The sequence below is a fragment of the Lissotriton helveticus genome, chromosome 3_2, assembly GCF_964261635.1.
Source record: "Lissotriton helveticus chromosome 3_2, aLisHel1.1, whole genome shotgun sequence".
Classification (NCBI taxonomy): Eukaryota; Metazoa; Chordata; class Amphibia; order Caudata; family Salamandridae; genus Lissotriton; species Lissotriton helveticus.
Window position 1 is genome coordinate 345,595,226 of NC_136062.1, and position 24,973 is coordinate 345,620,198.

General features: G+C 45.6%; 1 protein-coding gene across 1 annotated transcript in view; it reads right to left on the minus strand.

Moving 5' to 3' along the window:
* Positions 1-14,806, minus strand: part of SLC17A6 (solute carrier family 17 member 6) — a 355,936-nt gene extending 341,130 nt beyond the window's left edge. Inside the window, exons 1-3 of the mRNA XM_078684218.1 lie at positions 14,028-14,806; positions 10,068-10,320; positions 7,905-8,023 (exon numbers count right to left, since the gene is read on the minus strand). Coding sequence (XP_078540344.1) covers positions 7,905-8,023; positions 10,068-10,320; positions 14,028-14,113 — 458 coding nt within the window. The 5' untranslated portion in view covers positions 14,114-14,806. The remainder of the gene's footprint in view (positions 1-7,904; positions 8,024-10,067; positions 10,321-14,027) is intronic.
* Positions 14,807-24,973: the final 10,167 nt, after the last annotated feature.

Below are 24,973 nucleotides of genomic sequence, written 5' to 3' on the forward strand. Positions count from 1 at the left end.
ATATGATCATATTTCTTGATACCGGTGATCATTCTAGCCGCCGCATGTAGCGTTGTTTTGATGGGAGCCAAGTGTGATTTTGGAATTCCTGAGAGGACTGCGTTCCCATAGTCCAGTCTTGACAGAACCAGAGATTGGGTGGCCTGTTTGAGGTCATTGGCCGGAATGTAGGGTTTTAATTTGTTCAGTAGTCTTAGGCTAAGGAACGCGTTTTTGGCCGAATTCTTGATGTGCCTCGTCATATTCAGTTTTGGATCGAGAGTAATGCCTAGGGATTTGGCAGAGTCTGCTAGAATCAGATTTCCATTAAGTGCATCAATGGCTTTTAACCACTCGGCAATTTGTGGGTTGTCTTCCTTATTTGAGATGAGGAGTGTCTCTGTCTTGTCAGGGTTAAGTTTTAAGTGATTGCTTGTGAGCCAACGTTGGACATCTTTCAAGACATCATTGAGTCTTTGTATGTCTTTGAGAGAGGTTGTTTCCAGATAGATCTGGGTATCATCTGCATAGAGATGGAAGTGAATGTTGGCTTTTCTGAGTAGTTTGGAAAGAGGTTCCATGTAGATATTAAAGAGTTGCAGTGAAAGCACCGAGCCTTGAGGGACTCCCCTGTTGACTTGCTGGAGGTCGGAGGTAAAGTTTTTTATTTTTATTTTTTGTGTGCGGTTGTGGAGGAAGGAGGAGAACCATTTGAGGACAACCTCGCCAAGGCCGGCTCTTTCTTGGAGAGTCCTTAAGAGGAGTTTGTGATCAACAGTATCAAATGCTGCCGAGAGGTCAAGGAGAATGAGGAGGCAGCATTGGTCAGAGTCTAAAGATCCATGTATATCGTCGATGATATTGAGGATCGCGGTTTCTGTGCTGCAGCCTTTTCTGAAGCCAGACTGGTGGGGGTCCAGGAGGCTGATGTTGTCCAGGTGCTGGGTCAGTTGATGTAGGACGCATCTTTCAAGTGTTTTTGAGAGAAGGGGGAGGTTCGACACAGGTCTATAGTTGTTTAGATCTGTCACATCTAGTCCGGGTTTTTTCAGCAGGGGTGTGACTTGGCCCATTTTGAGGCAGTCAGGAACCACTCCGCTTTTCAGGGAGCTATTTATGATTGTGCTCCAGAGCGGGGCTAGAGCGTGCTTCATTTTTTTGGTCAGTAGGGGAGGAATGGGATCAAGGACATGGGCTGAGGGTTTGGAGGTGGAGATCAGCGTGATTATCTCAGTTTCTTGGATAGGATGGAAACTGAGCCAGGAATTGGGGGAGGGACCAGGAGAGAGAACAGGTGAAAGGTCTGGTGACCCAGCCGCATTGCTCTTTGCGTGCTGCGTGTTGAAATCGGCCAGTGAGAGTTCGATTTTTGTAATCCTTACCTACTTTATGCATCTATATACATTCCATGTACTTGATCCACATATTTATTACTTTTCTCCTAAAAAAGCATACAATGCAATACCCTATTTCTCACCCTATACCTCTCTCAATGTAGCCTCTACCTCAACTCTCTGACTCATCTCAAACCTCTATATACAACTCTTTCCAATGCACTACCCTATCTCTCACCCTAAACCTCTATCAATATATCCTCTACATCCACTCTCTCATTCAACCCAAACCCCATACCACTACTATGATCCCCAAAATAACCCTTTCTAGACTCTCCCCTACTCTACCCACCCTGCATCATCTGACACCTCTTTACTATACTGATCCCCAAAATATGCCTTTCTAAACTCTTCCCTCTGACTCTTCCCCTCCACATCCCTTTTTACTCATCCCAAGCCTCCTCCTACTGCTATGACCTCCAAAACAAAAAAAATAAAAAAATATTTAACTCTTCTATCCCTCCTTTATCCTTTCAATCAAAATAACAGACTAAAATGTCCACTTCTCAAATTTCATATTTTACTATACTAATTCCCCACTAATCCTCTAGGGGTCCCAGAGTAGTGTGCTACTTGCCAAAAAAGCACTTCAACACCCCATCAGGGGCAACAAGTACTATATAAATCCAACCCTTTTTCCCACTTTTATCCATCCGCTATCCTTCTCAATCCAAATAACCGGCTAATATCCACCACTTAAATTACGTTCATATTTCACTATACTAATTCACCACTAATACTTTATGGATGCCGGAGTAGCCTGTTACTCACCAAAAAAGTGCTTCAACACCCCATCAGAGGTAACCAGTGCTATATAAAGGCAAAACTTGTTCCCCCTCTTCTATCCCTCTGCTACCCTTCTCAATCTAAATACCTGATTAATATATCTAGTTCTCAAAATACTTTCATATTTCACTTTACTAATTCAACACTAATCCTCCATGGGTTCTGGATTAGCGGGCTACTCGCCAAAAAAATGCTTCAACACCCCATCGGGGGTAACAAGCACTACTTAAATGCAAACCTTTTATCCCTCTTTATCCTTCTGCTATCCTTCTCAATCCACATAACGGACTAATATCCACCACTCAAACTACTTTCAAATTTCACTGTACTAATTTACCACCAATCCTTTATGGGTTCCGGAGTAGGGTGCTAATTGCCAAAAAAAGTGCCTCAACACCCCATCAGGGGTAACAAACTCTATATGAATGCAAACCTTTTTCCCTCTTCTATCCCTCCACTATCCTTCCCTATCCAAATAACTGAATAACTTTCCACCACTTAAATTACTTTCATATTTCACTATTCTAATTCAACAATAATCCTTTATGGGTTCCGGAGTAGGGTGCTGCTCACCAAAAAAGCGCTTTGACGCCTCGTCAGGGGTAGTAAGCGCTGTATAAATGCAATTACAATACGATACAATATATCATTCATCAAATGATGCATGTGAGCCTTCTTTCTCTCAACTTATTTTTAAGTAGAAATGTATTCCTCTGAATAAATGAATGTTCGTGTTCAGTCATGCACAGAGTAATCTTACCAGCGAGGGTCTTCAGGCGGATCCTGACAGGTACACGTCTGTGTTTAATATAATTGACTAGGTTATGAAAGGGGCTTTGTGTCCTATTTACTATCTTGTGTCAGTTGTCAAAGAAGCTATAGAGCTAAAAATATAGACCATTAGTAATAATGTTACATCTGTCAAGATTTTGAGTACCAGAGCCGTGGTACTCCTCGTTATTTTTAAAACCTAACCAAGCATCACCAAAGAAAGGACATTTGAAGAAGCCGAACTTAACCAGACATCAAGAAACATAGGACATTCTGGAACAGAAAACCCAAAAAGCATTGTCAAACAAAGGCACATCTTGGATCCCAAACCTTAAACAGATATTATCTAGCAAACATCACTTTGTAATCCAAAACCAGGCCAGTTATCGTCATCAAAGAAAAGTCATTCTAAGAATCCAAAACCTAACCAGATATCATTAAGCGCGAGATACTCTGGAGCGCAAACTAAATAATAATTATTTAACAAAGCTCACTTTGGAATCTAAAATCTAACCACACATCATGAAACATAGGACATTCTAAATCCAAACTTTATCTAAAAAGCTCACTTTGAAATCCAAAACCTAACCAAACAGCATGAAACATAGGACATTCTAAACCCTAACTTAAATAGTTATTATCTATCAAAGGTCACTTATGAATCCATACCCTAACCAGACATTTTCAAACAAAGGACTATTTAAGAATGCAAAATCTCATAAAAAATTCACTGTGTACTTCAATAAATAAGAGCACAATGGCAAAATTCAGAACATGGTAGGAGGTGGTCAGGGAAGACTTAACACTGAGAACTTGCCCAATTGGTGATTCAAACACAAACAATCCGTTGTAATGATATTCAGATTTGTATTATCCAATAACAAAACAAGCAATATGAATTATCCATAAAAAGAACCCAAGAATTACATACAAAACCTCCATGATGTACAATAATACAATACAAACAGAAGAACAAGGGTTTCCAACACTAAAAAACAAATGGCCTCACATTAATTTACATAGAAGTCTCACAGCAATCCTACCAACCAAAGGACTAGATATTATAGTTCGTTTGGTATTGTCGATGATGTTGCAACCCACTATGGAATATGGAGTCTCATCAGGACTAAAAAGTGTGAGGGACACCTAGTGAGAAGAACATAAAAAAATTATTTAAAAAATACTTAGGGGCCCATTAGGATGGCAGGCGGATTGCCACCGCCGGCCTGGCGGGGGCAATCCGCCCGCCATCCTAACCAGAATGACCCCCGCCATATTAGCATGGCTGGGGGGTCCGCGGCAGACGGAAAGACCGTCTGCCGTCCGTCTGCCGCTTTTCCACCCGGTTGCTTTGCCACCGGGGTGGAAAAGGTTTAATATGGTGGCGGTATCTATCAGACACCGCCAGCCATATTAGTATGGGCTGTAACAGATGCCTGGCAGGCGGTCTTCACTTCGGGGGCCCCCTGCACAAGTTCTGGTGTTAATTCTTCCCTGACCACCTTCTATCATGTTCTGTATTTTGCCATTGTGCTTTTATTTATTTAAGTGCACAGTGAATTGTTAGAAACGAACAACATGTTTTTTTAATATGATTTAAAGCCCAGCCTCTTTTTGAGTACTGCTGCCTTTGTGTTGGTTTATCAACCGCTGGCAGAGTTTGCGGAATTTTTGCCATTCAATGTTACGTTTGTAACGCAACATTCTACCCAAATTCTGCCAACTGCCACATGGTGGAGTTTTTTCTCACTTGCAGCTCACCAACAGTATGTTGATAAGCACAAGCAGGATTTGGGCGATTTTCGGTTGCTAGGAGAGCACCCGGTGAGATTTCTACAGCAGAGGCAGTCGCGGGTGTTCTCAACCGTTCGAGGTCAGAAAGCTGCCGCTCGAGTAGAAAATCTACTCAACTGTTAGCAAAACCAACTCGAGAAGCAGTGCCATCTAGTGCTGTTTGTGCTGATTTTTCAGTGCTGAATGTTCTCCTGGAGCTCAAAATCAGTGCGAGCAGCAATAGGTGCCTATTTCTGACTGTTCATGGAACTCTGCGGATTCCTATTGAGTTTACGTGAATGAAACTTAGCGAGTTCCACCCACCCCTAGAAACCTTCTCTACACAGATTGGTCCTTTACAAATAGCACCAGTTAGTGGCACCAGGGCAGCTTTCTTAGTGTGCTGTCTAATTCCAAACATGAGCTCCAGTCTGAAGTGGGGGGGGGCGGGGGGCACTGGGACTCTGCCCTCGTGTAATCTTGCTCTGCCACCCCTAGAAGAGTGGCCGTGAATCGTGCAGTAGGTGACACCAGGGGCCTCATTTATGAGCCCTTGCGTCACTTTAACGCCGACGGTGCGTCACTTTTTGTGACGCACCAGTGGCTTAAACAATGCGCCTTGTTGCGCCATATTTACAAAGTGACGCATCTAGGTAGATGCGTCACTTTGTATACCCCTGCGCCACATTATACCTGCGCCAGGTATAATGTATGCAAAGGGGGCGTATTGACACAAGAAAGAGTCGTAGAAGTGACGCAGTGAAATCTATGAGATTTCACTGCGTCACTTCTAGGACACCGTTGCGTCAAAATCTTGCGCCTGCCTCACAGCAGGCGTAAGACTGACGCAAGCCGTTTTACATGGGGCTTGCCCCATGTGAAAGGAAGCATTGCTGGAGTTGCGCCACTTTTGCGACACACTCTAGCAATGTGTCACTTTTGCGCTCACAGATACGTCAGAAATCTGTAACTCCTTGCGCCATGATGCGTCATACATTAAATATGACGCCTCAGGTATGTCGCAAGGAGTGTGCACTGAGAAGTGACGCATCGCTGCTTTCACGCAGCGATGCGTCATTTCTCATAAATGAGGCCCCAGGACCTCCCAATGTTCCACGTGTGTTCCTGTTGCCAATGCCTACAGATGCAGGACCTTGGTCCTGGAATGAGGGCCCCGAGTCCACACTCATGGGACTTGCCTGTCTCTAAACGCCTGAAGCTGCATTCTGCAGTACATGGGGGCAGTGCGGCCCCCGCCCCTCCTTGGGCCCCTTTGTAGACTCTGGCTCGGCAAACCTGGGGCTGCGTTATGCAGCTGAGGTAAGGTGAGGGGGGCACTGGGAATCCCGCCCCTCCCTCAGCCTCTTCCGTCTCTCAATACTCTCCACTTTCCTTAAAATAAGTGTGGCTCATAAGAAACCCTTCTGCGACGTACCCGTGACTGTCGGTTAATTAGCATATTTCCGGACTCCCGTTTCCATTAAAAGCAGCGCCCTTCTGACAGCTAATATAGCATGGTAACTATACGTCTTAGATGTAACTGAGAGTATTTCTTGATAATTTTGTATTTGATTATTGGACTTGTTATTACACAATTTGTTGATTTTGTATTGATAGTAATGGGACTGCTAGTATGTGTTATATAGTTGTATGTTTCAACGTTGCATGGCGCTCTGAGGCTCATTTTGACTTACCTCGAGCAGTATAAAATCACGTAAATACATACAAATTGTCCCCCAAACAGAGTCTCCTCCCTGTGCCTCTTTGTCATCGTGCTTGCAGCCCCAGAGCCTCGAGCCGCAGCCCGCAGCAGGAGGCGCTAAGACGCCCCTCCTCCTGCACGCGCGCAGCTTCCAGCATCTAGGGAGGATCAGAGGGCTCTATCCGTGCCCAATCCCCGGCGGATCTAATTAACAGGTGGAATCACACCCCGGCGCTGGAAATATCACCCAAAACCATAGAAACGGAGGCGCGTGCCGAGTCTGGGCCCCATCTGCGCCCGGACGCTCATTAGCGGAAGAGCGTGCCAGGAAGGCTCCGTCTGAACTAAAGCGAGGCTCGCGCACAGGCGCATCCGTAGGTGAGCGAGTCACGGCCTACGATCCGTGGGCTCCATTGAAAGAGCGCTAATGAGGAACAAAATGGAGCCCAGTCCTCAAGGAACATCCCCGTGTCAACTGCGGCTCGTGCACTCCCCGAGACCCGGCGAGGAAGGCGGACTGCCACAGAAAGAACACCACGGGATTGAAAACACGCGAACTGCACTTTTAAAACGTGCATGACTTAAAATGACACCTCTCTTCTTATATGTACAATTTATACTGTCTGAAACTCACGGTTTAAAACGTTTAATTAACGCTTGTATGTTTATAGGCCCATAAGCGTGTCTGAAGTACAATAATAATATTACATGCAATATTGCTATAAAAAATAAATATAAACGTACGTAGGTCTATTTATATTAGATAGATAGATAGATAGATAGATAGATAGATAGATAGATAGATAGATAGATAGATAGACAGATAGATAGATAGATAGATAGATAAATCATTGTAATATACGATAACGTGATAAATATATTTATATGTGTGTGTGTGTGTGTGTATATATATATATATATAGAGAGAGAGAGAGAGAGAGAGAGCGCACACGAAATAGCAACGGGAAATACGAATATCTATATAGTCATATAATCATATTTTGAAATATGCACTAGAGTACTTCACTATTTCAAATGTAAAAAAAATAACCTAAAACTGTACACACGTTATTAATATTTTAGGCCTTTAGTTGGACTAGCACACATCATTTGCCTCAGTCAATCTTGTTTCCTGATTCCACTTCCGTAGATAGGCGCTCAGAAACAACAGTCGGTGTGTATGAGGTTTTTTTTTTTGTGCCCGATGTCTGTTACAGGATTCGCCTTCGTGTTTCTACATTTTTTCGACGCATCTATAATTCAAAGGGTGGGGCAGCGTGTGCTGCCATTAACAAGTCATGGATAATTATAGAGGACTCCCGGTGCAGCGCTCCGCAGCCTTTGCAGGAGGCCCAGCGCTATACACAAACCCCATACATGCACAGGCCCGGCCCCACCTGACGAGCGGCCTCCTCTCACTTCTGAGCCGAGGACTCTGTTCATAGCTCCGTGGTGACACTTCGTTGGCTTCAGGGCACGTTTGAGGAAGCCGCCCTTACCTGTTCGCCGCCAGCCGGGATGAAATGTACCCTCCGGGGATCTGGGTGACGATGTAACCCCAAAAGAAGGATCCGTGAATCATCCCCACCGTCTCCGGGTCCCAGTTAAACTTGGCTTTCTTTGTGTGTGAGGAAGGGAGACAAGCAAGAAAACAACGTTAGAAATAACGAATGGAGAAGGAAAAAATAAACAAATAACGAATAACAACTGGTATTTTAAATCTCAGATAATGTAACGAGGGGGTGGGAGAGAATGTTGCATAGAATGCAGGACAGCATTAGAGGGCGGGGTAGAAATAAACCAGATCAAATACAACGGAAAAATGCAACGTTTTTAAGTCACAAACACCCGTTTATTTTATAAGAATTATGGCTCGCTTCACGGATGCGATAATGTACGTGCCTTCCAGTTGAAAGAGGCTTGTTTTACAAACTCCACTACTTAAACTATAAATATCTCATCATATTAATACACAACGTCGTCGTATTTATTTAATTATACGACTGCAGTCATGCCTCCTGTGTTGTGCTCGACAAACACGAGGCAATGGCGACAGAGATGTGAAGACTGTATGTTTTTCCTTGACTTATACATTGCTGTCATAACCAAAGGTGCGACGGGTGTCTTGTTTTTAACTGTGTGTTTGTCTGTGGTCGTTTTTCAAATATTGAGGTAACAATGTAGGATGTGTGATTCACCGAGCGCTCCAAACCTTTCAACCCGCTGGATCAACGCTCAAGAACATGGAGGCATCCCTCCATGTCTCAGAGACGCGAGTATACATTGAAGCACATCAGATCGCAACAGCCCGCACACAAAATTCACTCTCAAATAACCCCGACCTCGGATCCCTTGACTCAAAGACAGCTGTGTGCGTGTGTGAGAGGAGAAGCCCGGACTCGGCCCCGCGTGAAGGACGCGTTGAACCCGGGCCCAGGTCAGGAAGACCATTCAGAGTGAATTAACACGCGCACGTGTGGGCTCCCCGTGCAGTCAGTCTCCAGAGGTTCGGTGTATTCGATGGGAAATCCAGGCCCCTGACCAATCGGAGAGAGGCACGGTCACCTCATTGGACGAGACACGCCCCCTGGCGGCACCAGCTCTGACAGCGCAGAGTCTTATCCCCGGAGCCTCTCGGGATGATGTGAGCTCAAACTCCGCAGCACAACCACAACCATTCATCAACTGAACACACACGGGCTGCTTCCACCAACACACAATTCTTATATGATTATGTTTATCGTAAACCGTCACTTAGTTTGAAACCTACGTATTGAGATAATCGATTGAAGAAAGAACTGTGACCACCAGCTTGAAAGAACATGTCTGTCTCATTCACCCACCCATGCGCTTGCACCATTTATTTGTCTTGTCTTGCTGTCTGTGAATCTCTCTCAATAATATGTCTGAGGTTAGATAGATAGATAGATAGATAGATAGATAGATAGATAGATAGATAGATAGATAGATAGATTGATTGATTGATTAACAAAGACCAATAGATGGATAGAGAGCTGGATAAACAGACAGCTAGATAGATGTACAGATAGCCAGGCAAAGAGACCGACATAGAGACTGTCAGGTAGACCGATCGCTATCTGCCATCAAGAGAGATGTAAGACAGACGAAAGGTGTAAACCTTCAGGGTGCAAGACAGCAGGCACTCAGTACAGAAATGCACAGTGAGGCTAGAAGAGAAGCGTAAAAAAAGACAGACAAGGACGTGTGGGTAGTGGGAGATCAGAAGCAGCAACGAACCGACATTGAGAGCAGCAGGTAAAAGAAGACAGGTGAGAGGCGGGACTGCAATAACAGTAGCATGTGAACGGGAGGCAGACAGAGCAGGGGCCGGAAAGAGGCCGCCTTTTAAGAGAAGGAAATATATTGCTGCGGAGAGAGGTAGGAAGTTACACACCGTGGTGCAGGGAATTATGATAGATATATGGTTAATGGGTGGCGCGGTGGATGAGTGTTTATGAGTATGTGGGTAGATAACTGGATGAATGAATGAATGGACAAATTGATTCACAGCTGTCGTCTGTCTGGTCCCATACAGCGCGCAGTCATCTTATTCGCGACGCTATGACCGGGCGAGCGCCTGGTCTCGTGTATGAGGGGAGCGGAACTCTCTGTAGCGCCACGGACAGCCTCGAGGCGCTCACCTCTTTAATGATCCTGTCCCCGTCATGTCTGGTGCTGTTGTTCACCATGTCCACAATGGCCACGCCCAGGTTGCAGCGGATGCCGAAGGAGATGCAGAACCCCAGGCCGCTCATCATGGCGATGATGTACCTGCGGGGCAGCCCGAAGCACGAGCAGTCGCACATGGGGGGCTTCTTCTCGGGCACCTCCAGGGGCTTCCCATCCTCCGTCAGCTCGATGGTCTCCCCGGCCTTCGGCTTCTTCTCCAGCACCCTGTGACCAAAAAGACAACAAGGCAAAATCAACGTCTGCAACCGGGGGGCCCTGCGCGAGATCCCCCGCGAGCCTGGCGCTAACCTCAAGGTCAGGCCTCCCGGGCCCGGACACCTGTGCGCGCCGCTATCTTGGCAGAGTTATTCCAACAGAAGGCCGCGAGGCCGTCACAGGAGGAACAACCAGCACATTCATTCACATGTACCTCTACGAAGCCGAACAGGCACATTTATTACAACACTTCACTCCTTTATGGGGCAACACGTTCGTGAAATAGTCTTCACACAGTGGCAAGCATGGCATCCCTGCCCACTGCCACCAGTCCTGTCACCACGTGCCCCTTCCTGCTTCCTCAACTTCCTCCCCCCTGTATAACACCTACTTGCGCCACATACTGCGACATAACATCATCAAATGACGTAACATAACTTAACAACATAACATAAAGGGCTATTAGATCCTGCCACCCCTGCGCAATATTTCGTGTGCCCCTGCTGCAACTGTCACTTCCTCATAGCTCTTTCTTAGAGCTATAAAATAAAATAACACAAGATAAGGTGCTATAACAAACCAACATAACACCCAGGACCATGTGTTCACGCCATCCATGCTCAAGAAACCCTGTCGTGTCACCTTGTGTCATCTGCTGTGTCCGCCCCTACGTCCATGACTCTTCCACACAACATATCCACATGTTACATGACATGGCAACATAACATGTAGTTACAGGTGCAGAAATTCACTCCACATGAGAACATGGCACCCCTGCTCATTACCACCCTTCCTGCCACCCTTTGCACCCTGTTGCGTCTACCACTGTGTTCATATCTCTATAACATCACACACGTGCTATAACATTAAATGGCATGTGATATGGCATGACAGTATCTGACATGTGGGAATGTTTAAGCAGAAATTAAGCCATGTGAAATCCTTGCATCACCACCCATCACCAACTGTCCTGATCTCATAAGCACCGCTGCTTGTACCAGTTCCTTTATATTTTATTACCATGTCACGACATATCACAACATACCATAGCATAGTATGGCGGGACCCTTGTGTGCCTACAGATAATGTTTGAGTTCCTCTAATTCCGACAGAGATTCAGCGCACCTGAGACGATGGGTGGCATTCTTGGCTAATATGCTAATCCCAAAGCCCAGACTGCCCCACATTACAGCAGGTGTCATTACATATGTTTACCAGATTCTACAAATAAATTCACATTAAAAAAGGGTTCATATGGCTCAAACGAAATACACGGAGGAAGAAAAGCTTTTATTCGCGCTCACTGACTAGTGTCAATAATGTACTTTTATTTGATGTTTTAGAAATGTGTTTTTTGCCACCAACAGAACATATTCCTAATGTTGGTTAGTTCTCATAAGTAAAATTACCGTCGATATTATTCGAATATTAATTCGAAGACTAGCGTTCTGTTCTTGTATAGCATTATTACTATAATGTACTTTCCGAAGATAATATGTCGGCACTTCTCGAATATATATCCATTTAAATGTCTTCTTTATAGATGCACACAGCAGCAAATGGATTGTAAAGAAACCAAACGACGTGAGCTGCAACGGCCTCTCCTCAAAACAATATTATATTATAAGGTGATCCGTCGATTACCTGTAATGCAGGAAAGGGGTATTGCATTCTGAGCCCTTTTACATGTCGATTCGTGAAATAAAAGAATTATTGGCATTTTGGAAATATTTATGAAAGACTAAGTCAATGTAGCTTAACTTTACAAGAAACCTACAATATTTTACACACTAAATATGATTAAGGAAGGCAGGCTGTGCTTAAGAACCTATTATTATTACTAGTATTCGTTTGCCTTTCTAACAAATTAAGTATTAGAAGATTCCTGCCTAATAGTTGCCAACAACTGTTTAATGTCGTCTTATGTGCGGAAGAAGATGCAGAATATATAAATCGTCGAAAATGTTGACATAGAGGAATATGGCATGTGTAATATAAGTATTAATTTTTGGGGTCATGATTATACATATATATATATATATATATATATATATATATATATATATATATATATATATATATATACATATATGTGTATATATATATATATATATATATATATGTGTGTGTGTGTGTGTGTGTGTGTGTGTGCGCGCGCTTATACACACATGTATGCCCATATATGTCACATGTTGCAATCCACGTTTATATTGCATATGACTCTGGGTCCATAATTCAATAATACATGATTTCGAAAATGTATACACACAAGGTCCTATGTTGTATACAGTTCGATCCAAAATAATCAATTTGTAGATATAATTTTATGACGCTGAATTCATCCATGCTGCTTTTAGGTTTATAATACTCAAATAAATCGAATGAGGATGTACGTGGATATGGAACACGGTTTGATGTATTGTTAGTACAGTGAGGTGTGATAACACGAAATATAAACCGAGTGTAAGGTTCGGTAAAATGTCGTATGAGGCCGTCAGCGTCACCGCACCATGAGAGCCCACACTCTCCACTAGCGCCTTCACGTTTCATTGACAAGGGTAGATAGAACATGGGGCCTTTACGTTTGCAAACCCTTGCATGTATTATCCCAAAATGAGTACTCTTATAAACTGACAGCATGCTTCAAAAATATTACAAGCACTTAAAAAAATAAAACAAACAATAAATGCAGAGTTTGCCACTATAAAGACCCATCATTACCGAATAATGATGAAGATATATCATAATGAGCAATAAATACTGCCAGGGGCAGCAGTAAATGATGTTTCGGTAACTTTTAAACGTCATTTTAACTCTAAAATCCTGTACTGCGCATTACTCCGTGCAATCCACCTCAAGTCCACACAAGACGGTTCGTTCTGGTGTAGTACGGCTGCTTAGGGCAAATGGCACGAGTCCGCCATGTCTACTCACCTACGTCACACTACTCTTAAATACATGCTACTTAACGGATTACCAGGCTTCAAAACGTATCACAAGTATCCAAGCACCCAGGCATCTCAAGGGGGCTATATATATTGTAAGAGCTATAATTAAGTCGAGTCTGCACATTGAAGGCCATGGTTTATTAATAAAAGCAATATGGCCGCCCATATAGAGCCCGTGCCACACAGGTGTGTCCGTGATTCAGACGTTCCAGAGCATCTGTTTAACATTCATCTCCCCCGTGTGCGCCGGGGCATTATGGGAATGTAAAACGTCCTCTTGGAAAGTGATTAATTATTCACAAGGACTGAATGCGTTGCGGTCTTACAAAAGCAGAATGGGTGACTCTGACTGAGCGAGTTAGAGAGTGCACGAGTGAGCTACTGTGAGTACCTCGAAGTGTGCCAGGATATTTTAAAACCGTACAGCGCCACAAAGGACGATCTTTCTGAAATTAACTCTCTCTCTTTGTGTTTTAGTACTCAGTTATAAAAAAAACACTGTTTCCAATGTTCCCTGATATATTTGAATTGCTACACAATAAATCTGTGTTTTTGCACCTATCTGGTGGCTAGAATATTTATACTAATGAGCGCGGTGGGCGAAATGCAACCCGTCTCTGCGCATGCCGTATTTTTTTCTTAGATTTGGAAAGCAAGGTGTGCACAGAGTCCGTGCACGAAGCCTCCAGACATTCGCGTGCATGCACCACACACACAGGCTTGCAGCATCGCCGTCCCCTGCATAAAGAAAGTGGGCTGCCCCCTTACCTGTAGAGCTTGCCGAGCGATTTTCCTGCTAAATTCTTCATCTCAGTCTTCCCGGTTTCCAAAATCCGATGCGTCACAGCCTTCATCTTTGCGGCTGGCGGGTCTGTCTGTTGCGGTCTGTGCAGCTGCTTGTGTTTTTAAAAATGATTCAGGTTTGAGACGCTACAAACAGGCACAGGTGCTCATGTTGGTTGTAAGCGTGAGCTCCTTGCAGGGGTCCGCCGCCGAGCACCTCCAGAGGCAGACAGGCAGGGGGAGTGTGGCGAGAGAGACCTGCCCGTCTGCATGCAGCCCACGGATTCCCTGCTCGCAAAAGGCAGTTCAGAGGCGCCAGTTAGAAAGAGGTGCGCGCAGCGCAGGCGGCTCCCACTGCAGGCGCAGGTAGGCTCATCCCTGCCAGACCACTGCTTGTCAGACAGCTGCGCATTTACACATCCGGTTTAGAGAGATCCTTATTTCTCCGTGGAAATGGCGTCAATCGTGACTGCAAAGACAAGTAAGGGTTGGAAAAGAATACTGCCAAAAAAGTATACTCGAGCTCCGTGTAAATCGGTTCTTTCCAGACAGAAATGCATTCACAGAAGCAAAGGCTGCAGCAGACCGGAAATGGCACTGCCTGTTATGAATTCATTAGTTTAATAATCCTTGGGTGGGTGGGTCGCACGCTTGGGAAATCCAGGAGTAATGAACAGCAGCTCACTGCAAACACTACTTAGCAAGGCAGCCGCGCAGCAGTTCAGCACCACGGACAGCGCACCTCGAGACAGGCGTAGATTCCGTTGCGCTTGCTGGGCAGAGAATTGAAGCAGGTCATTCAGCACCACGGACAGCGCACCTCGAGACAGGCGTAGATTCCTTTACGCTTACTGGGCAGTGGATTGAAGCGGGTCATTCAGCACCACGGACAGCGCTCCGCGAGAGGCTCCTCAGCGCCTCACTGGCAGGGCATTCGACTGTGTATATTGACACTACATCACGAACTACTATAGGCTTGGGCTTCACAGCGCTTCCCAGCAAGGCACTGGGTAATGTTTCGGCTCTATGGACTCTGCACTGAGACGCTGGGGCTCCTCCAGCGTCACAGGTCGGGTATTGGGCAGTGTTTCTTTACTATGGACAGCTCAGGAAGTCTGCGCTCCTCAGCCCGTTGCAGGTTAGGTAGTAGGCTGTGTTTCGGCCATATGGACTGCGCACTGAGAGGCATGGGAGCCTCGGGGCTTTACAGGGAGATTAATGGGCCGTGCTCCGGAACCGTCTACTTCGCACTGGTTGGCTGGGGCTCTTCCGCGCGTCACAGGCAAGGCACAGGGCCCTATTTATTCACTATGGACTGTGCACCGAGAGACTGGGACTTCGCCGCGCGTCACAGGCAGGGTACCGGGCTCTGTTGCTTCACTACCACACAGAGAGAAGAAGCTGCTCCTAAGCGCGTCAGAGGCCCGGTTCGACACCATGGACTGTGCACTGAGGGGCTGGGCTTGTCCGCGCTTCACAGATTGGGCTTTGGGCCGTGTTTCGGCACCATGGTATGGGCACTGAGAGGCTGAGGCTGAGGTTCCTCATGGCCTTACAGGGTGGGCATTCGGCCGTGTTTCGCCACTATATACTAGGCACTAGTTGGCTTGCGCTCCTCGCGCATCTCAGACAGGGCACTGGGACATGTTAAGGCACTATGGACTGCGTACTATAGGGTTGGGCTCTTCAGCGCGTCACGGGCTGGACACTAAGCTGTGTTTCGGCACTGTGGACTGCGCACCGACAAGCTGGGGCTCAACCACATGCCACAGGCTGAGTGTTTGAACTGTGCACATAGGACTGTACATTAAAAGAACATCGTGTCACTGGAAAAAATATATCAGAACCACTGGTAGCTCAATGCGCGGTCCTCATCGGGCTTTCCCTTTATTTGGACAGAGAAGTTCTCTGAAAAGGAGCCTGTTTGCATCGCTGGAGCCTGTCTAAACCAGCGACCTGGTGCCCTTTCTTGTTCACAGCTCAGATAATTCCCAGCCTGTGCCGAAGCAGCGTGCGCCATCCACCACCTGGAGAGTTCTTCACCTGCCCTGGTTTCCACGCACAACTTTCTCTGGGATTTGGGCGGTTCGCCTTGCACGGAAAAGGTTGATCAGCTCCCGCGCGTGGGTGCTATGGCAACCAGAGGAAGGAAGGCATCGCCCCTCCCAGATTTCCCTGAGCTTGCAAAGTGGCAAACGCTGGAGTTATTAAAAATTGACACGTTTTGGTCTGCCTCCTTCTATCCCCCCCTCCAGCTCTGACGCAAGCACTGACCTTGTTCTTACAGAAGAGGGTGCAGAGTACATTACTCTCACGTTTTGCCGCATTGGGGAAACAGCTTCCCCGTTGCCGCAAAGGTGCAGAACAGCAGAAATGTCGGATGGGAACACTGAAGATTAAATAACTATATAATGGTACTTATTTACAAAACCCTTTCGCCGCCAGTAAATCATTTTTTTCTATTCAAAAATCGACGCACCTGTGGCGCAAGGGACTTGTACATAAGCCTCAGAGTATTTTAAGGTAGACATGCGGGGGAATCAAACTACCAAATGCAGGCAGCGGCTGTTTTGTTATCAGTTCAGCAATAATCAGTCACGTACAATTTAAACTTAAGTGTGTTGCTGCATTTGGGCATGTGCACCTATGGCATTGCTCAAAAAGACATTCAACAAGGTTTGCGTCAATTGTTTGTTTAAACAAGGTATGTCATTATGCAAGGAGCCAATCGATTCAATATGTGCAAGGGTCCCCTGCGAATAGAACTTTTACGGGCCACCTTTGGGCCCCATCGTAACGAGCTCTGCTTGGCTTAAGCATCTCATATGTTTTGTCCAGCTGTGAAATCTCTGAGGGTCACTTCTCAACTACACCAAGGGGCATATTAGCAACAAATAGCGATAATTATCGCTAAATGCGCTTAGCGCATTTTTTTATCGCCGCCTATCCCCAGATATTATCTCAGAGATAATCTGCTATGAGCAACGTTTATCTCTAAAGCGATAAAATATCCGGCGATAGCGGCTCAGTACGTGAATCCAGCGATATTCAGGCATTAATGCTAGTGGGGACTTAACCTGAATATCCACCTCCCATTGGATATACAGGTTAAGTCCTGGACCCGAGCAGTCGTTCTGGCGATATTCGCTCTTAGCGTGAATTTTTTTATCGCTACGCCTGCCTTGCTAATAGGCGATAGCTGTGTTAGCAACTGCTTTCAGTCGATAACAGGTTGGGTACGCTCACTTTGCATATCATTAGCGATAAATATCGCTGACATGCAAAGCGGGCCCCAAACCTGTAGCTATCACCTATAAGCTGTTGCTAACTGCTGTAAGCGGCAGCTTGCTAATAGGGCAATGAAAATATAGCCGCTTTAGCAGAAAAAAGTCCCGCTAAAGCGGCGATATCGCCCTTGCTAATATGCCCCCAAGTCTTTTGGGCTAGTCGCACAAAAACGGAGGCGTGATGGCCTCCATCGTCCAGTGTCACCTAACACCAAGGCTTTCAGAGAGATGAAAAACACCTAGGGATCTCTCAAAGGGGCATGGCTTAAAATGCGTAAGCTAAAATTCTGTGCTTAGCACAGTGTGCCGCCTGACTGGCATTTTTCTGCTTCTGGAATTGCATCCAGATATATAATACAATAAGTAAGATTACCTAAACCAAGCTAGGGCTATTGGCTTTACCAATGGCTGTTAGTTGCATAAGATACACAAGCAATAACTATGGCTTTGTTGCATATAATATTGACAATACTTCCATTCTGAAAAGATGAGACTGTAAAAGAACTATAACGAGTCTCTTTGAAGTTACCTCAACGAGCAAAATTGAAGAGCCGATAGATACCCGTTTCGGCCCTCTTAAAGCCCTGCCTAGCACACAGGACACACAGGAAAGAGGTATTGATATTGAAATGGAAACAGGCGCAGGCCATCTTCTACTACAAATTCGTAAATCACCTTGTTCCAATGATGCTGAAAACAGATATGGATTAATCTCAGAGCTAACCTATGAATCTAAAACCCGTTCGAATTCACTACAAACCAAATGCAAGCAAGCTTGGTTGACCCGTGGGATGGACTACTCTGTCTCGCTTAACAGTGCACAGCCGACATTTAGAGATAACATCTTGTGAAGGGTGCCACCTAGTGAAAATTCCAAGGAGTCTGCAGGTGGCTGCCTCGCGAACTGCAACGTATGAAGCTTAACATTAATCTCTTTCCTGTGGTTGGCGGAAGGAAACACTCAGAACGGTGCAATACTTCAGATGCGCACACTGAACTAAATGAGACACGTATATGCAAAATCACAGATGGGGTCACACATACACAAGAGCACTCAAACCCCAACAAGGACACACCAGTACATGCGCGTACACACTTTAAACATTTTTTTAAGATCTCATTAAAAATGTAACACTACCTTCTGAAGATCATATTATTCCAGATGCACTTACTCAGTTGTCTTACAAATAGTGATTTTCTACCATAAAACGGAAACACAAAACTTGGATGCCCTCAAAAGAGATGGGAGGAAGGCCCAGTTGACAAAGGGTTTTGAGCATGACGGGGAATGTGAGGTATGTGTGTGTTGGTTGACATAACTAGTGAGTTACATTGGTTTTGCACTTTTAGCAAAACCGTAACTCAGTCTTTAACTGTTTTTTTTGATTGACCACGTGCATAGAAAGGGAGGATAAATAATTGTAAAGTCTTAATTATTTTATTAGGCAGGGGTGTGCAAAGTTGTCAGAGGGCTTACTGCACCACTCTTTTAAACTTCAGTGCTTTGCAAACTACCAAGTGGACATTTAACACAAAAAAAACGTGAAAAGCTTCAAAGAGATGTGTGGCAGCAGGAATGTTTTGCTGCTGAACATGGCTAGGAGCAGGCTCCAGCCTGTCTGTATGCCTCATCCCTTCCTTTTCACAAAGCCATAAGTAAAGCAGGGAAAGCGAAGTAGCACATCGTTGGTTGAGACTTATGATGTTGAAAGGTCAAAAGTAGACAATGTAAGTACCTAATATATCAAATCTATGCAATACTTTGTACCACTGTCAATGCCCCATTCATCTTTGTGGTCCACCCATCGATGTTCATGGCCCTCCCTGAGCAAGAATCCTAGAACCGGGCTTGGAAGGAGTGGTGGGCCCACTTAAGTGCACATGATGTTTTGACCGGCCTTCTCAGGGGGCCAAACAGTCATGCACACTTAAGCATGTTGTCCATGCAGGCTGCATTACAGCCTGCATTGACCACATGCCCAGGCCCCCAGTTCCCATCAGAGTGCTGAACCAGGGCGCTTAGGCCAATTACAGTGCTGCATTGCAGCATTGTGTTTGGTTTAGGGGAACAAATCACAACATTGAATTGCAGCATTGTGAATGGCTCAGGGAAGAGGCGTTCAGGGGAGCCTGGCTGCTTCCTGTTCTGTGGAGGAGAGACGTCGACCAATCACAGCGCTGCATTGCAGGATGTGATTGGTTTAGAGGAGCCAATCACAACTGGCTCAGGAGAGCCTGGTTTCTACCTGTTCGGGGAGGAGGGACAACGTGGGACAGATCGGCGAGGATGTAAGTGATTTTTTATTTTACCATTATATCTCTTTACCCCCTCGCCCCACTACCCCAGACCCATTCTGGCCGCCTTATTTATGCCTTGTTTTGGCATTTCTCTTTTTGCTTTGTTACTGCATCCATTTTTATGCCGATCGAAACATTGGTCTTGTTACTTAATTGTGTTAATCTTTTGGTGACTTTTCCTACTACGTTACCCTCGATATGTGTGTGTGTGCTATGTTAAATGAACTTATTAAGCACAACAGTTACGGAAGGCTGTCCTGGCGTGAGGTCAAAATATCTAATGACAAAATGAAGGATTTGACTAAGATTGTTCTAGTTGTAAAAAAGCCAAGTTTTCAATGCTTTCCTGAAAGACATCAAATCTGGAGAGGAATGACTGTGAAGAGGAAGTTGATTCCAAGCCTTGGCGATACAGATGACAATGCTTCTGCTGCCCCAGGTAGCTGGTTTAAATGTAGGGCCAACCACCATCTTCGCTGATAAGGGGCAAAGAGTTCTGTTAGGAATATTGAAGTGTAGTTCCTATATTCCTGTTAGGCTCTGCACATTGGAATAATAAATATACACTATAGATTTGACATAGGACTGAGGTCAGTATGTCTGTATCGAGTACATTAAACTTAATTACTTGTGTGTGCCAGATAACTAAGAGGTCACTAGAAACTTTTCGAATAAACAAGAAGGGATACTTTTCTGACAACCGCATAAACATGAAAACTTTGTTTCCCTTAGAATCGGAACAATCTTAGAATCGAGGCAACAATAGATAACAGTTTCACTCAGTCAATCGTGTATGCTTCGTTTCTACAGAGTTGCACAGAAACAGAGAGATGGGTGTTTCAATAAAAAAGGGTTTATTGAACAGTCTTATTTCTCATGCAAGAGATATGAACTGCTACAATCGTAAGACAGAATGCGAAGTATAATACGTACAGTGTTAGCAGTAAGATAAATTAATACTGCAAGAGCATGGTGTGTAGCTATGACATATGCATAAAAATACATACATAAATAACACAGGCTAAAATACTCATCTGGTGCTTCTAAAAGAATCCTACCCCAGTGTACCTAACCTAAGTGTAGTATGAGGGAAGAAGTAGGTGCTGTTTAGCTCTAGTCTAGTGTAGCCAAGAGTTGGCAAAAGTTTCTCTAGGATCTAGTCAGCTCCATACCTTAGAATGAGTGAGGTTGGAATCTCTTTCCGGGTCTCGATCTCTAACACCCCGCAATGGTAGTCAGAAACACTGGCGCTGGATTCTCTGCGAGGATGATGACAGTGCATCAAGCGGGGACTTGACTTCCTTCCGAACTTGCCGCGGCAAGCTGCGTCGTGCAAGTAGGCAGCCGAACCGTTGTTTGCCATGGCAAGTGAAGGTAGATGAACGAATGTAGTTGACCATGCCTGTCTTTGGTTGGCATGGGCAATGCCTAAATAAGGGCTGGATTTCTATGGCCTAAATAAGAGCAATGTGAATTGTACCTATATAAGGGCATACATCGGGAAATCTATATACAGTATCTAAATCGACACACAACAATATATCATCTGAAACGCTGCCTGAGATGACATGGGCCATTCAAGACAGTGCAAAGAGCTTTAAATCTAATGCACTGACTAATCGGAAGCCAGTGGAGCTTTCTGATTAAATTTTGTACATACTTAATCTTAGGTATGTCTGTTAGTAGTCTGGTTGCTGAATTTTGCAAGAGTTGCAATTTATTCAGATGTTGTTGCTGCATATTGACATATAAACCATTACAATAGTCAGGTTTTGACAGGATGAGGGAGTTTAATACTATTTTTTAACATTCGTGGGGTAGTAGGTGTAATATATTTTTAATCATCCTTTGTGTCAAAAAAGTGGATGATGTCACTGCATTCACCTGATCCTCAAAAGTGAGTCTGTTGTCAATTAGTACTCCTAAGTTTTTTGACTATCATCGGATTGGACACCAATTCATCTGGCCACCTTCTAGGAAACCAAAATTGATCACCTCGATCTTACCCAAGTGTAACTTTAAGCATATTTCTCTCATCCAAGTGGTAACTGCCCGGGCTGTAGCCACGGGGGGGGGGCAGCGAGCGCCTTCCTTTTTCCAGTCCTCCCCCACTTGAAAGGCCAGAAACAGAGTTTCTGTTGCTTTAAAATGTAGTTAAGTTTGACAGTGCATAGGGACCATGGCCTCTGTCCTGACAGCATACTTATACTGAAACTGAAAGGAGCTCAGACTACCTAAAGTAAGACAACCAGGCAGAGAGAGAGAGAGGGAGGCAGAGGCACGGGAAATGGGCCCAAGGCAGTTCTTCACAGGTGTACTGATTGATACAACTATTATTGATAGCTGAAGTCTCACATCCACAAATGAGGGCACTGCAGCAGTGTGACATGCAGAATAAATACACTTCTCCTGTGTCTCAGAGCCTGTCTGCCCAGTACTTAACTAGTATCTGCAAGGAAACATATGCAAGGTGAGTGCTGGCAATGCTAGGCCTCTACCTAGCACACATTTTGATGCCTGTATTGCACTGCATGTGTAGGCATAGCAGTGCGCAGTACAGCAGCATTTTGATCTTGCTCTGCGTTTGTATAATTGACTACTGTTAGACCTGGCACCATTGGCGTGGGTCTCCCTTCCATTTTTGCTGTTGCCTCAGGTGTTTTTGCTGGTGTTAGATGCTTTGGGCACTGTGCCACTGCTGTCCAGTGTCACAGTGCGAGTGCTCCCTACTGTAAATTGAGGTATTGATTATTGGTTCCATGATTGGGTGTTTGGGTTACTTGTCAGGCCCTAGTACAGTGTACTGAGTGTGCCCAGGGCGTGTAAATCCAAATGCTGCTAGTGGGCTTGCAGCACTGGTTGTGCCACCCACAGAAGCGGCCTTGTAAAACGTGTCTAAGGTCTGCCATTGCAGAGCCTGTGTGCAGTCTGGTACTGTCATGCTGACTGGGCAAGTGCACCCACTTGCCAGTCCCTAAACCTTCCCTTGTCTTCATATGAGTCACCCCTATGGTAGGACCAAGGGCAGGGTGCGTTGTAAGTATAAGGTAGGACAAGCCCTGATGAGTGTGGCATGTCCTAATAGTGAATTACAGACATTTTCGTTTTTCACTATTGCAAGGCTACCTGTTCTCCATAGGCCAGAATGGGCTACTAGATTATTACATGTTTATATTCCTAGAAGACTGAGAGAACATGGTAGAAATTCGAGTTTAGCATGCCTGGACTCAGAATAATAAAATACATCTTTTAGTGAAGTTGATTTTAATATTCTGTGTTTGCAAATACCACTTTTAGAAAGTAGGTATTTGCTTGCCTAACTATTTGAGCCTGCTTCTGCGAGGTTGTGTATTCCTTTGTCTGGTTTTGTGAGTGACAGGGCTGGGGGATCCCAAGAGACAGGCTGGGGCAGCCCGGTGGTGAATTGCGAGATCTGCATCTAGATGAGAGGGAGGAGTTGCACCTGAGACCTGAATAGTGCTGGGCCTTTCCTCTACAATGCTTGCTCCCCCTACTGTGGTGCATCTGATGTCTCTGCCCTGCACACTGAAAGAAGAGAAGGAAGACTGTCAACAAAGTGCTCCAGGACTGTACTTGCCTTCCACCTCCTGTGGGGCGTCTGATGTGCCTGCCCTGCGCAGTGAAAGGAAAGGAGAAGTCTGGTAAACAGAACTGGCTTGAACTGGGCACAGGCCCCTCTCCCCTCAGAGAACAAAGGATTTTGGGGTATAAGAATTGGGATCCTGATCCCATGAAATCAGATCACTTCTGTACTTACAGGACGAAACCTCCTCTGAGGAGAAGGAACCTGAACAAACTGAGGAGAGACTATTCCCAAGCTGAAGTGCTGCTTGGGGGATTGGCCTGCAGTGGTTGCCTGACTGCCAAAGAGAGGAGAAAGAACTCTGTGTACTTTTCTTTCAACTTGTGCAAAAGATCTCCAAGGGCTTGGAAGAGAGCTTGCCCCTTGACTGAAGTCCCAGGCCAAGTGGATTTCACCAGCCTTTGTGAATTGTTGCTGGAAACGCTGTTTCAGTGGCGACAGAGGCAGGGAGCCGTGACCGACTCTCACGACTGGCCCAGTGTCCTGTAGGCACTGCATCAAGCAACATCCACCTCAAACAACCAGGCTCTGCGCTCCCCGACTCTGTCCTGACGCCGTCACTGAGCCGTTGCCTGCATCGCAACTGGTGGACACCGCGAGGTGCAATGCCTCGCTACACCGACTCGTACTGGTCTGAACAAAGAGGTCCCTGCTGCTGACCCCGAGTCCTGTGACCGCACCGGAGTTGGGCACCGCCTCGCACGCTTTGAGATGCACCGCCTGACTCGCACAGCTTTTCCGGACTGATCAACGCCAGCTCCCGAACTCCGGCTCTATCGCCGAACCGCAAGCTGCAAGCACCGCATCGAAGCACCGCCTCGCCTCGTCCTGCAATGCAAGCCTTGGATCCACCAACACTGTCAACGGGCCGCTGCCTGCACCGCATCGAGGGACACCGTGTCTTGCAACGCTTCCTTTCTGCACCGCGATGAACACCAGAACCCGCGCACATCCGTGCTGGCCGCCTCAAGTAAAAGGTACTGTGACTGAGTCTGTCGACATTTGAGTGGGCCCGTACCAACGCGGTCCGCTGGATTTGTTAGACTCTGTGTTATTTTCAACAACGCTGTAGCCCGTCCGGGCTACCGACCCGCACAGAACCTTGATTTAAGCCTTTTTACAAGAACCCGTGAAATCTAGTAGTACTGTGGATTCTTTTTGTCGTTTATTGGTCTTGTGGTAACTCTATATAAAATAGATATCTGTATACATGATCATCAACCATTAGTCCGGCAGTCACACACTTTCTGGTATGGGTATTTTGCATCGTCTGCCATTAATATGCACAGCTGGCAGGATTCCTGGGACCATATGTGATGTGCTGCTCCAGCCAGAGTTTTTTCTTTGAATTCTGGAACTTGATATAAAACCTTGTGTGTTGTCCATTTGTAGTGTTGTCACTGGGTTACTGTATGTGGTCACAAATGCTTAACTGACAACGCCTCTGAAATAAAGCTTTGCTGCTCGTGCCAAGCTACCAGTGGGTGAGCAGGGGTTATTTTAGGAGTGTAATCCACCTTACTCTGACTAGAGGAGAGGGTCCCTATTTGTCACAAGTACCTACCTGTTCCAACTAGAAACCCCCAATTCTAACAACTACCAACACCACCAGCACATGACGGTGGCTGCTCCATGTGACCTGTCTTACACAGAAAGTGGGCAGACGGCAAATGATCCAGCCGTTGTGAGGTGAACAGCAACCGTGACCTGTTTTTCTTTCCCACTACAAATGGAGTGTTTTT